This window comes from Nicotiana tabacum, chromosome 2, assembly GCF_000715075.1.
Source record: "Nicotiana tabacum cultivar K326 chromosome 2, ASM71507v2, whole genome shotgun sequence".
In the NCBI taxonomy this organism is placed as follows: Eukaryota; Viridiplantae; Streptophyta; class Magnoliopsida; order Solanales; family Solanaceae; genus Nicotiana; species Nicotiana tabacum.
In genome coordinates this window covers 126,121,890-126,135,534 of record NC_134081.1, presented here as the reverse complement: position 1 = coordinate 126,135,534, position 13,645 = coordinate 126,121,890, and the positions used below count along the sequence as shown (strand labels likewise).

Genomic DNA, 13,645 nt, shown 5'->3' with positions numbered 1-13,645 from the left:
AGCATATTAAAAAAAACAGAGACAAATAATCATTGAAACAAAATAATCATAAATAAAACACAACTCTAATATAAACAAAACTCATCCAGTATAACATACTAGACAACAAGCTTACAATATAATAATCATCCAGTATAACATACTGGACAACAAACCTTCAGAAGACAGACTTTCCGTATAATATACTGGACCAAATTTATTATAAAATTCCAGAAACAAATACTAAGCTAGAATTAAAAAACATAATCTAACACCATATAAAAAAACACAGATACAAATTATAATTAAAACACAAGTAATCAGATATAAGTAGAACTCAAGTATATTATAATAATCATCCAGTAAAAAATAATATACAACAAGCCTTTAGAGGACAGACTTCCCGTATAATATACTGCACCAAATTTATTACAAAAATAAAACTCCATAAATAAATACTGGGCTAGAATTAAAATATATAATCAAAAACCATATAAAAAACACACACATACAAATTATCATTAAAGGCAAGTAATCAGAAATAAATAGAACTCCAGTATATTATAATAATCATCCAGTATAAAATACTGAGAAACAAGCCTTCAGAAGACAGACTTCCCGTAAAATAGACTGCACCAAATTTATTACAAAAATAATAAAAAACTGAACAATTAGCCGTCAGAGGTCACACTTCCCGTATAATATATTGGAACCAAATTTATTAGTAACAATAAATATCCATAAAAAAATACTGAAAAACATAATCAGACACATCATACTTAAAAAAAATATATATAGAAATTAATTTATACTGCACAACAAGCCTTCAGAAGTCAATTAAAAAATATAATCAAATACAACATGTAAAAAACAAAAAACAAAAAACAAAAAAAAACATATAAGAATTATTAGTAAAAACAAGTATTTTCAAAAATAAAAGAACTCCAGTATATTATAAAACTCATCGAGTATATAATACTGGACAACAAGACTTCAGAGGCCAGACTTACAGAATAATATACTGGAACTAAATTTATTACAAAAAAATTAAAATTTTTAAGTATGAAGTGTAGCACATTGTTCTGGATTTCAAGTTTTAACAAGAACTCGAGCAATCTATAATGTTGTTGAAGCAAAAAACTACTTGAAAATTAACCCTAATATACAACGACTACAAAAATATATGAACAACTTATCAAAACAAGTTACGCAGCGATTACAACATTACAACATAAAACTAATAACATAGTGATAAAATTATCAAAAATAAGACGAACTACTGAACAGAGAAAAATAAAATCATAGATGTTAAAATACCATAAATATTTAAACGCTAACAGTACGGAAATCAAAATTAAAACAAACAAAACAACAATATCAATGAAAATTCAAACACATTACTATAAAAACAACACTTACCCAGACTAAAATTCGAAGAAAGTGCTCTCACGAAGCGAAATCCGTACACTGCTCTAAAAAGAAAGCGAAAAGCGATTAAAAAACGAAAAGTAACTCAACAGGACGTTAAAAGGGACAAGGGCAAAAATGTCATTTATTAATATATTTTAAGTTAAAATGGCTAGAAATTGATTACGCTAGCGATGGTGGCTATTTTTGGATAGCCAGCCGTCAAAATGGCTACGCCATGCCATTTTGTCGGTAAGTCGCCTAATTTAATACAAGGTACGAGTGCGTTTTATAGCCTGGGCCTTTAATTGTTCTGACCCAAAAGAAAGCCCAGTAACATAACCCTAGGTTTCACCATATATATATAAGCATGCCACAGAAGGTGAAAAACCCTATACTGCATATCGCTTGCAAAATCCAACGCCGAACTTGAGCTTAGTGGTTCTATCTGCTAGGCTTTCAAAACTTCGAAAGCAAAGATGGCTACTCAGATTAGCAAAAAGCGAAAGGTTTGTAATTTGTTTTCACCCTGTGTGTATAGATATCACATTTGTGAATTTATTTGAAAAGTTATTAATACATTTGGCCGTTTCAGTTTGTTGCCGATGGCGTGTTCTTCGCCGAGCTGAACGAGGTGTTGACACGTGAGTTGGCTGAGGACGGATACTCTGGAGTGGAGGTTAGGGTTACTCCTATGAGGACTGAAATCATCATCAGAGCCACTCGTACTCAGAATGTTCTCGGTAGCCCCTTTAACCTTCTTCGTTATGAATTTTTATCGCAGTGGTTATTCATTTTTTGACTTGAACTGCTATTTATGTGGTAATTTGTGTTTGACTATTTTTGTAACTAGTTGTAAGGTTCTTAATTATAATTTTCTGTGTGTTAACTAACAGATCCAATAGATAGCGTATGTTTAAAATGAACTTTTGGGCTTATGTTATCTCCAGCAGCATGCTTCTGTATTTGTGGTTTGATTGGATACTGATTCCTCCGTTCCATTTTATATGATATAGACATTTGTGTGGCTAAAAGTCATTTCATTTAGGTGAAACGACAAGTGTAAAGTAAATTGTTTAGCATTTTATATGATGTAGACATTTTTGTGGCTATAAAAAATGTAATTAAGGTAAAATGACAAGTTTATTAAAGTTGAATTGTTTTGAAAGAGAGAATATATCAATTCTTTTTGTGACATATTAAATGTAAAAGTGTCACATAAATTAGAGGGTGAAAGAGAATGAATAATGCTACTTATATCCTTATTAGGAGTACCTCTTTTGGTTTTATAAGTAAAGGAATAAGCAAGGAGGAAAAGTGATTGAAGAAGTTGTTCTCTCATCATCATGTATTTGGTCATATATTTCCTTAGATTAATGCAGCTGTGCGATACTGCTTTCCTTTGACAAGTAGTGTGTATAGAATGGATCTAAGTCTTTTTGGTAGTAATCTGAATATATTTTGTGTGTGTGATTGATTATTGGTACATTTGGTTTTATTAGGTGAGAAGGGAAGGAGGATCAGGGAGTTGACATCAGTTGTCCAGAAGAGATTCAACTTTAAAGAGGGCACTGTTGAGCTGTATGCTGAAAAGGTTAACAACAGAGGACTGTGTGCTGTTGCTCAGGCTGAGTCACTTCGATACAAGCTCCTTGGTGGTCTTGCTGTTAGGAGGTAATTTTCAATCTATCTGCCATATGTTACATTTTGCTTTGTGCTAGTGACTTGTGCTCTTCCACTTTGTTACTCTAACTTGTAAAAGATAATGATATGCTTGTGCCTTTACTTTCTGCAATGCTTTTCTCTGCTAAAATATTAGTCTCTACATGTCTTGTGTCTTTTTCAATTTTTGTTCATTAATTTATGGTCCTCACGAGCTAAGGTTAGTAATGTTTTTGTATAAGAAGAGCAGTGTCTTGGATTTCTCAGAAGGTTCCATGTCATCCACAAAGCAAATTGGTTTTCTAATACCAATCATGTGTCGGATGATGACTAGAGTTATAGTCCTCCATGCCATCATTCTCATGTTGTAATTTAGTCTTATGCAGTAATCTTGGCGAGGACATATTTGTAAAGATTGTTCTGCTGCGTTAACTTGGAACTAGGTGTTTTTAGATATTTACAGTTCAATTTAGAGTTCAATCGTATCTCGATCGCCTGTGCTTGTCATCTATAAAGCAAATAGATTTACCTTGTACTAAATTTGTGTCGGAAGATGACTATATCAGCTGAAGCATGCTAAAGACTTTTTCTGAGTTGTAACTTCTTACACCTCTGACCTTGGTTTGCAACATGCTTAATTTGTTTCCATGTGTTTCTATGTGCAATTTAGTCCTCCATGCCTCTTGTCATTTATAAAGCAAATAAGTTTACCTTGTACTAAATTTGTGTCGGAAGATGACTATATCAGCTGAAGCATGCTGAAGACATTTTCTGAGTTGTAACTTCTTACACCTCTGACCTTGGTTTGCAACATGCTTCATTTGTTTCCATATGTGTTTCTATGTGCAATTTAGTAATCCATGCCTCCTGTCATCTATAAAGCAAATAGATTTTACTTGTATCAAATTTGTGTCGGAAGATGACTATATCAGCTGAAGCAGGCTAAAGATGTATGAGTTGTAATTTTTACACCTCTGTCCTTGGTTTGCAACATGCTTAATTGGACTGGGTTGCTCTAGTGGTGAGCACCCTCCACTTCCAACCAAGAGGTTGTGAGTTCGAGTCACCCCAAGAACAAGGTGGGGAGTTCTTGGAGGGAGGGAGCCGAGGGTCTATCGGAAACAACCTCTACCCCAGGGTAGGGGTAAGGTCTGCGTACACACTAGCCTCCCTCAGACCCTACTAGTGGGATTATACTGGGTTGTTGTTGTTGTTGTTGTTGCTGCTGTGTTGCTCTAACAAGTATCCTCAAATATTATCAGAGCATGCTATGGTGTCCTGAGATTTATCATGGAGAGTGGAGCCAAGGGATGTGAGGTATGCTGCTTCAATTCTCTATCTGCTCATGACACGACTATTAGATTGTACTAGTTCCTCACAGATACTTTATTCAGGTGATTGTTAGTGGAAAATTGAGAGCTCAGCGTGCCAAGTCCATGAAGTTCAAAGATGGTTACATGATTTCTTCTGGGCAGCCAGTGAAAGAGTATATTGACTCTGCTGTTAGGCACATTCTCATGAGACAGGTAAAGTTTAGATCACTTGGCGCTTTAGTTTTGCTGTTCCTGGTGGTTGCTTTTTATTTATTATGTCATTCTGGTTTCTGATGTGATTTTGATTTTTCTTTTGTTCTGTAGGGAGTACTGGGCATCAAGGTCAAGATTATGCTTGATTGGGATCCCAAAGGAAAGCAAGGTCCAACAACACCCCTTCCAGATCTTGTCACAATCCATACTCCCAAGGATGAAGAAGAATACACCATTCCTCCACCAGTGGTGCCAGTTGTTGACATTGAGGTTCCTGTTCCAATTATGTAGACGGCTAGATTCAGTTTCATCATCTTAACAATTTTCTAAATACTGTATTTTGTTTAAGTTGAGTGTTAGTTTTGTTTTATCAACGCTGGGTACTCTATATATAGAGACATGTTTGGGGAATTGCTATTTGTTACATCGACAATCGTAATGCTTAAATTAAACTTTTGCTCTATCAATTTTAGCCATTTTTTTCGTGGTGCGTTCATTTGTCTTTGCTGTTTCATCAGTGATCGCACCTGTATTAACTCATGGAGATTTTGTATTTTAAACCTAGTGTGTGCTTACAGCAATTTGCACTATGTGAAGCGCTTATTTTTTTTCCCGTAAAAGTTTTTAACATGGAAGAGTTTGATTTAACTTTTGAAACTTGGGAAGACTTCCTGTTTGGTCAAGGCCTTTTTTTTGGGCCAAAAGTGCTTTTTTCGGCTAAAAGTGTTTTTGGCCTAAAATTCAGGTGTTTGGTCAAGTTTGAGGGGAATCAGAAACAGTTGAAAAGCTTGGTCAAATATTAATTACAGTTTTTATTGACAGATTAATTTTCCTTTCTTATATTTTGAAGTTTTCAAAGTAAGTGTTTGGTTATATATTAAACTAAATTTTTTAAGATGAGTTCAATTTTGTCCCAAGTAAAAATTTATTTTCTCTTACAAAATTGTATTATTTTTTCAAGAGAAATGCATGTCCCAATTTAGTTTTAAACTTCAAATATCATTTTTCAATTTTATCTTCAAAAATCACAATTTGGGAAGACTCGAAGGAAGTGTGGGGTAGCTTATACGAAATAAAAAATGCTTATATAGAATTATTAAAATTGAACAAGTGGACCCCTACACTTTTGATTGATTAAGAGTTTTGTATAAGCAGCAGAAAAAGCTGAATCGAATTATTTAGTACTCTCTCTTTCTTTTTTTATTTAGCATGTGGATATTGTGTTCTTAGAGTGTTATGGTTTTCCAGCTTTACTTAGACTTGAATGTTTCTTACAAAGTTTCAGTTTTCTTATTTTTGTCACTTGTTCAACTAAAATTCTAGATGTTTGGTATGGAGTAACTGGGCAGAAAATAATGTAAATGGATCAACAAATAGTATCTATTTGATCTATTTGTTACCTGTAACGAGTACCTAGATTATATTTTTGTGTAGAATTTTTTTTTTATGCTCGTCATTTTCTGAGTGAAAAATGGGGAGTGAAATTAAGGGCCCGTTTGGCCATAAGAAAATTTTCACTTTTTTCTCGGAATCATTGTTTGTCCACGAAAAATTCAAATTTCACTTGAAGTTGAATTTCAGAATTTTTTGAAAACTTGAAAAACTCCAAAAATCCGTTTTTCAAAATTTTCATTTCAAATCACTCACAAAAATTTAAAAACAACTCCAAATTTTATTAATGTCAAAACACAACTCTAATTCTCAAATACTATTTTCACTTAAATTCTTTTCACTTTTTTTTTGTAATTTTTACAATTCTTATGTCCAAACACCCATTAAACATCCTGGTGATTTGTTTTATGATTATGTTTTTGCTTATTATGTTTGTCATTTTTGAGTATGAAAAATGAAAGTGAAATTAAATATTCTGGTGATTTTATTTTCCTATATTCCTTAAGCAATGACTTCTATTTATTAGTTTGCCATAACTGCGACGATTTCCTCACTTCGGAATACACTATTTTGATCGACCAAGACAATCTTTTATCCTTTCCAAAATCGTAAATAACAGTTTATAAATTATGAAGAAGATAAAACATTTTATGAACTACTAAAAATTTGTTTGGGAACATGAATTTAACATTACGAAACTACCTCTATCTATCCTCAAGCATCTATCTTAATTAACACAGCTAATTAAAACAATGAGAATAGATTTGAAAACAGTAACAAATTATGTCTTATTTTTTAAAATGTTATGTATTTTTTTTTAACAATTTCAGTTTTGTAAGATGAAAAATAGATGTTATCGGAAAGAGTATTAACAATATAAATTGATTGTTTAGAATGAGTTAATTGTTGACGAATAAAAAAATGTATGACGCATTTAATTTATTTTTCCTCATGTCCTCCAACCCCAACCCACCTCCCCTATAAGTTGGATTACTCAAATCCATATTTTGCAACATTTAGGACAAGTACGTAATGAAGAATAGATAAAATAAAAAGTAGTAAATAATTCATTATCCAAAAATTTGACTTGATTGTCTATGTTCACATGAAAAAAGGGATCAGATTTATATAATCTTCAATCGAGAAATAAATTTGACATGATGTACAAGTTTGACATCTATATATCTTTATATAATAATCAGAGTGTATATCCTATTGTCCCATATAAATAGAACTTTCATTTTATGGTCTTTGCATTTTCTTTTTTCTAATTGAAGAATGGAGAAAATAAGTGACAAAGAAATTGTTCACTCAAATGTCACTTTTGAGAGTTGTGAGGAAAACGGGAAGAATATTCAATGGTTTGAAGAGTCTCTTGAAGCTGATCTCAAATGGTCTTTAGCCATAAACAGGTAATGCAGCACTTGAAAAATTCTCAATTTAAACACAAAGTTTCCCTTTTCAGAAGAAAAACAATTTCTTGCTATACCAACAAACAAGTCTAATCAAGGGGGGAGCTATAGCCAGCAAAGGGTGGTCATTTTGCTTTAAAAGAAAAAAGTTTAATCAAGGGCAGAGCTACATCCGTTAAAGGATGGTAAATTTAACATTAATCGCCGAAAAAGTATAATGTATATATGTGAAATATTACTTTTTATACATATATGTTGAGTCTAACCATGAAATGTTGCAGTGTCCTGTACAAAGGTACCACCAAGTTTCAAGATGTGGCACTTTTAGACACAAAGCACTTTGGAAAGGTTGGCTATAACCACCCCCACCCCAAAATTAAAATTGAAATTTTCTAATCTTATTTTAGGATTTTAATATATGGATATGTATATATGAATGATATGCAGGTTTTGGTGATTGATGGAAAAATGCAAAGTGCTGAAAATGACGAGTTTATATACCATGAAAGCTTAGTCCATCCTGCTCTCTTACTTCATGACAAGTACTTATATTTTTCATAGATCTATCTTTATGTACTGTATATTCTATTTTTCGTTTTATATTAGTTTTTTGGCCAAATATCTAGGCGGTCCTTAAAGTTGGCTCCAGTTTTCATTTTGATATTTTAACTAAACTCAGTACCTATTGAACACTTTAACTTCAATAAAAATGTACCGATTAAACACAAATTTAATAATTCTACATTGTGTTTGGAGCGTGAATATCACTTGCTATCTACTTGGCAAACAAGACCAATGAGAAAATGACATGTAAGCAAGACAAAAATAATCAAATTCGAAGAGAAAAAAAGAAGAAAAAGGCCCTCCACAACCCCTTCGCTGCACCCCCATACCTACCATCGTCCCCAACTTCTCACCTGCCTAATTACTTCAGTTCCTCGCTGAACCCCTTCCTCGTCTTCTCCAAATAACAAGTAGAACCACACACAATCACTAATCTGAGCAAATAACAACCAATTGAAATAAACATATTCGTAAATTCGAACATAAATTAGTGATTTAAATTCAAAAAATAGGTATGAATTCAAGGAAGCCAAGTCGTCTTTCTCGCAATGAAGGCTCTGAAAAATTCGAACCAAAACCCAATTCGATCGGCTTAAAATGTTTTCAAAAATGTTTCCAACAAGAATCTATAACACACAATTGATTTCTGGTCAAAGTTTTTATATCTTTTTTTTTTTTTAATTCAAGCTCGAAGCTCCTTTAATGGAGGTCAAAGTTTCTCCTCAAATTAATTCTCATGCAGCAAACGGTTTTAGCCAACAAATTCCAACTCAAATGAAATTAGAACTCCAAATTTATTCCCTAAATCTCAAAATCGAGATAGACAATAATAGTCTATGGTTAACCCCACGAAATTAGAGTTCAAAATTGTGATTAAACTTAGACTGTTGGAGTAAAATTCTCAACAATGGAGAGGCTTCTAAGTTTAGGTGATTGGGCAGTGATGTGGACCAGTAGGGATGGAATTTTCTGTCAAAGGTATTGGCTATGGTTGAGTCGTGCTAGAGATGATGGTGGCAAACAATAAGATTAAGGAGAGAAGAGAAAAAAATTAGAATTAAGGAGTATTTACTTATCTTTTTCTTTCCACGCTCTCAAAAGAGCATGTAATTACAGACATTACGTCATGTTAGCATATGAGTTCAATAGGTACATTTATATTGAAATTAAAGTTCCAATATGTACTGAACTTAGTTAAAGTATCAAAATGGAAACTGGAGCTAACTTTAAGGGGCCGTACACCTATTTGGCCTAGTTTTTTCATATTGTGTTACGTCGTAGGATGATTAAGATCACTTCACCCTTATCTAGAATTTTCGGTTTAAGCACCATAAGTGAAAATCTTCTTGGTATGGAGCAGTCTACCTCCCTTAGTGGGTGTATTCGGCGCGACTTTAAAATTATAATTGTTCTGTTCTGAAAGTTGTTCTGATTCTTTTTTGGGAAAATGATATTGTATAGTCATTCTCAAAATAATAACCGAAAAATATTATTTTTTGTTTGTATATATATATACAAAAATTATACAAATTTTACAAACCTTTTCGGCTATCGAATGTAAATAGTTTCTTATGCGGGCTAAAAGTGATAATACCCTTTAATTTTTTTCTCTTTTGAATTGGATTGATGATCAGGCCCAAAACAGTGTTTATTATGGGAGGTGGGGAAGGATCAGCTGCAAGAGAGGCTCTTAAGCATTACAGCATTGAGAAAGTTGTAATGTCTGATATTGATCAAGTATGATTTATGACCATTCTCTTCTATTTCTTTTTTGTAGTCTATCATTTTATTATTTAATCAAATGGAATCTCAGTTTGGATTAATTATTTGGTGAATGCTTAAATTACATTCAGTTGCTTTGAGTTCGGGAGTATTTATGTATTTATTTCTTTATATATTTCTTTATTTTTTATTTAGACAAATAGCCGGCCAAATTTATTGTTTACTTTTTTTTAATAAGTATATATAAATACATGATTAGATACAGAGGCGGATCTAGGATTTTTATAACATATGTGCACTACTAAAAAGGAAAAAAATAAAATAAAAGTATTAAATGGGAATTGATCCCTATTCCTGTAGGTAAATAACTTAGCATTCAACAAAGTGCACAATTTGGCCTTTTTTGGAGCATGCGTGCCAATATGTAATATTTAATCAATTCTTAAAAAATATTTATATAAAATACCTAGTTTGACGGAAAGATCATGTGTTCACGTGCCCCATACACTGGGCTATAGATCCACCCCTATATATATATATATATATATATATATATATATATATATATATATATATATATATATGTATATATATATATATATATATATATATTTTTATTAAAGCGATTTGATAGACGGCTATTTTAATTAATTTTCTTAAACATATTTAATTACCAACTTGCTTATAATTAATCACCAAAGCTCCTTGCATGTCAAAATTACATAATTTGTGGAAAGTGTGATAAAATTGTGTATTTACAGGAAGTTGTGAATATTTGCCGTAAACACCTTACGGCAAATCAAGAAGCCTTTGCTGATAATAGGCTTCATGTCATCATCAACGACGCCAAGTAAGTTCAAATTAAATTTACAAACCTTTCTTCACCACAATATTTAAAGGAATTCAATTTCTACATATTGATAATGTAATTTTTTTTATACTATCAAATCACTTAACAATAACTATATATAACTTGCTATAATAAGTGAATATTTTTACAACAAATTAATATCTATTGATAGTTATACAATTTTTTGTATACTAAGTTGACGCTATCATGCGGAAAAGACCCCAATTTTCTCAAAGAATAGACTAAGTTGACGCTAGTACTATATTTCGGTCTTTCACCTATCGATTGAGGGGTGCTTCTTATCGTCTATGTGGTGCGCCCTATCGCACTAAATCTAAGCGATGGAAACCTCACTATCTTTGTATGCTTTCACTGCCCGTTATTAATTATTAAAACTATGGTTAGAATTTATAAATTTATATTATTAATATCTATTGATAGTTTACAATTTGTTTTAGACTAAGTTGACGCCTGCTATGTGGAAAAGACCCCGATTTTCTCAAAGATTAGAGATGTCACTGGTACTATATTTCTGTCTTTGACCTATCGATTGAGGGGTGCTTCTTATCATCTCTGTGGTGCACCTTATCGCACTAAATCTAAGCGATGGAAACCACACTATTTTTTGTATGCTTTCACCGCTCGTTTATCATTAAAACTCTGGTTAGAATTTCCAAATTTATATTATTATTAGTGCATACTATAAGTTAAAGTATTTGGTTAACGGCTTGTTTGTGCATGTGAAAGGATGGAGTTAGAAAAGAGCGAGTCGAAGTATGATGTGATAGCGGGAGATCTCTCTGATACTCGAGAAGGAGGGCCTTGCAATCATCTCTACTTTAAATCTTTCTATGAAAGTGTCATTAAGCCCAAACTCAATGAAAATGGCATCTTTGTCACTCAGGTTTTTTCATTTCTCTCTTCACAATCCTTTTCTTTTTTTAATAATCGTGGTGTTCGAGGCCAGTTTGCGCGCATCTTGACTAATTTAAATGAAATACATGCTATGTCCGACCAATACAGGTATCGGATAACTTTTGAACTGTACAGAATATGTTAATATACCAAGCAAAACTTACCAGACTGTGATTGTTGCAGGCTGGTTTTGCTGGAATTCTCTCACATAAGGGATTGTTCTCATCAATTTACAACACTACTAAACAAGTCTTCAAGTGTAATTCTACCATATTTAACACTTCATTTGATCTTGTTATTGGATGACCAATGTTACAATTCCTCTCTTCTCTTGATTTCAATAGGAGAACTGATATTTTCAAGAAAATAATACCAAATTCATCTCTTTACTTTTGACTAAGTTTTATAATATAATCCTCCGTTATACTTTCGGATCACTGATTCAGCTACCATTTAAAAGCCGTCTCATATCTGTCCTAATTAACCCATTAGAGTAGATTGACTTAGCCCACTTAGCCCTAAGCGACGTCACGTGAGATCGCTTCGTTGATTTTTTAAAATACTAAATATGTATATATAAATAATAAGTAATATGAAGTTATTTAGTACAAATATAAAAAGGAATACTGCTTATTATTATATTAATTTACTTATTTGTTAATTTTCTCCGATGTTAATATTGCTTGCAAAAAATCCTGTGTATTCCACAGTTAATGCTTAGCTTAATGATGTTATATTGCAGATGTTATAGCTTACACTGCTCATGTGCCATCTTTTGCTGATACACGTGGATGGGTTTTGGTATAATCCCTCATCTATCTTTTGTTCAAATTTCTAATTAACTCTTGTTTAGTTTCATAATCAATAGCTTAATTATAATTAATTTTCCTATAGGCTTCGGATCAACCATTTAAACTAGATGCTGAGGTTCTTGAGAAGAGGATTAAAGAGAGGATTAATGGAGAGCTTCAGTATCTTGATGCTGATTTCATGCTTTCTCGTACCGTTATGAACAAAACTGTTGATACATCGTAAGTCTCGATATATAATCATTTTTCAATGTTTGATTATACAAAAAAAAATTCAAAAAAAATAATTTTCATTAGGAGTGGAAAAATGATTTTTCTGAAATAATATATTTGCTCAAACTAATGCTGACAAATTATTGTTGATTTTTAATATTCAAATATTTCGTCAAATATTTATAACAACTTAGGGGCGGCGACGGGCGAGTCGGGTAGAATATGGGCAGGTTAGAAACGGGTAATGTAAAAACGGATAAATTATCCGACTCGCCCCATATATAATACGGATAACCATATTATTCATGACATTTTGAATATGATCACTGAAGGGAGAATTCCTAGTATTCCAAGCCGGAGGAAACCCCAATTTGAATCTTTACAAATATAAAAGTTAAACCCATTAGTTATCAAATGATTATCCATTTTCTAAGTAGATAATATTGTTCTTATCTATATTTGACCCGTTTTTAAAAAGTACATTATCCACCACTTTTTTAGTGGATAATATTGATGGAAACTATTTTTTTAATCCATTTTGCCACCACTAACAACCGATTTTTATTACTTTACTAATTTGTTTTACTTGGATATTTTAGTTGCAAAATTCCGATTAAAGCAATGTCGAAGTTTTGCATATTATGATGCCAGAATTGGAAGTCGATATACTTTTATCTTTTAGGTTCTATTAATAAAAAAGAAATAAAAAAGTAGTAGAAAGGGGTTAATGGTTATTCAACACATTATTTTATGATGATGATTTGCGTAAATAATTTGGCAATATAGATAATACAAATAAAGAGTTTAGTCATTAATTTGACTCATTCATATGTTGACAACATCACGTTTATTTGTTTGTTAAATGACTAAAATTTATTTTCTTTCCTTGTTGTAGGCTCCTGAATGAGACAAATATTTTAACAGAAGAGAATGAGAAGTTCCTCTTTGGACATGGACTGCTTGCAGCTGATAGTGTTTAATTTCTATGAATTATTTTGAGTGTTATTAAGTACCATGAGCAGTGGCGTAGCTAGGAATTCCGTCAAAGGTGTTTAAACTTTGAACAAGTCTATAATTGTTTTTGTCGATGAATGGTGTATTAAATTTTTTAAATCATATTACGCAATATTTAGCTAAACAATAAAAATAATTTTAATAGAAATATAATTTTATAAATCAAAATTATAATAACAG

The 13,645-nt window shown here is 32.0% G+C and overlaps 2 protein-coding genes across 2 annotated transcripts; both read left to right on the top strand.

Moving 5' to 3' along the window:
- The first annotated feature begins 1,680 nt into the window (after nucleotides 1–1,680).
- LOC107795696 (small ribosomal subunit protein uS3x) lies at nucleotides 1,681–5,037 on the top strand. The gene is made up of 6 exons (XM_016618375.2): nucleotides 1,681–1,895; nucleotides 1,982–2,129; nucleotides 2,889–3,060; nucleotides 4,311–4,365; nucleotides 4,443–4,574; nucleotides 4,686–5,037. The coding sequence occupies exons 1-6, from the start codon at nucleotides 1,866–1,868 to the stop codon at nucleotides 4,863–4,865; spliced, it is 717 nt and encodes a 238-aa protein (XP_016473861.1). The 5' UTR covers nucleotides 1,681–1,865; the 3' UTR covers nucleotides 4,866–5,037.
- A 2,794-nt stretch (nucleotides 5,038–7,831) lies between these two features.
- Nucleotides 7,832–13,431, top strand: LOC107795697 (thermospermine synthase ACAULIS5-like). Its single transcript, XM_016618376.2, has 8 exons — nucleotides 7,832–7,920; nucleotides 9,577–9,679; nucleotides 10,426–10,514; nucleotides 11,262–11,418; nucleotides 11,613–11,688; nucleotides 12,172–12,230; nucleotides 12,324–12,460; nucleotides 13,347–13,431. Exons 1-8 carry the CDS (start codon nucleotides 7,847–7,849, stop codon nucleotides 13,429–13,431), a joined length of 780 nt encoding a protein of 259 aa, XP_016473862.2. The 5' UTR covers nucleotides 7,832–7,846.
- Nucleotides 13,432–13,645: the final 214 nt, after the last annotated feature.

What these genes read in the sequence shown, in the direction of transcription:
- LOC107795697 (XM_016618376.2), top strand. Translation starts at nt 7,847, where the DNA reads ATGCAAAGTGCTGAAAATGACGAGTTTATATACCATGAAAGCTTAGTC. An exon ending in GTCATCATCAACGACGCCAA is followed by an intron (nt 10,515 to 11,261) that starts GTAAGTTCAAAT and finishes TGCATGTGAAAG; the next exon opens with GATGGAGTTAGAAAAGAGCG. An exon ending in TACTAAACAAGTCTTCAAGT is followed by an intron (nt 11,689 to 12,171) that starts GTAATTCTACCA and finishes GTTATATTGCAG; the next exon opens with ATGTTATAGCTTACACTGCT.
- LOC107795696 (XM_016618375.2), top strand. Translation starts at nt 1,866, where the DNA reads ATGGCTACTCAGATTAGCAAAAAGCGAAAG. An exon ending in AGATTAGCAAAAAGCGAAAG is followed by an intron (nt 1,896 to 1,981) that starts GTTTGTAATTTG and finishes TGGCCGTTTCAG; the next exon opens with TTTGTTGCCGATGGCGTGTT. An exon ending in GTGGAGCCAAGGGATGTGAG is followed by an intron (nt 4,366 to 4,442) that starts GTATGCTGCTTC and finishes TACTTTATTCAG; the next exon opens with GTGATTGTTAGTGGAAAATT.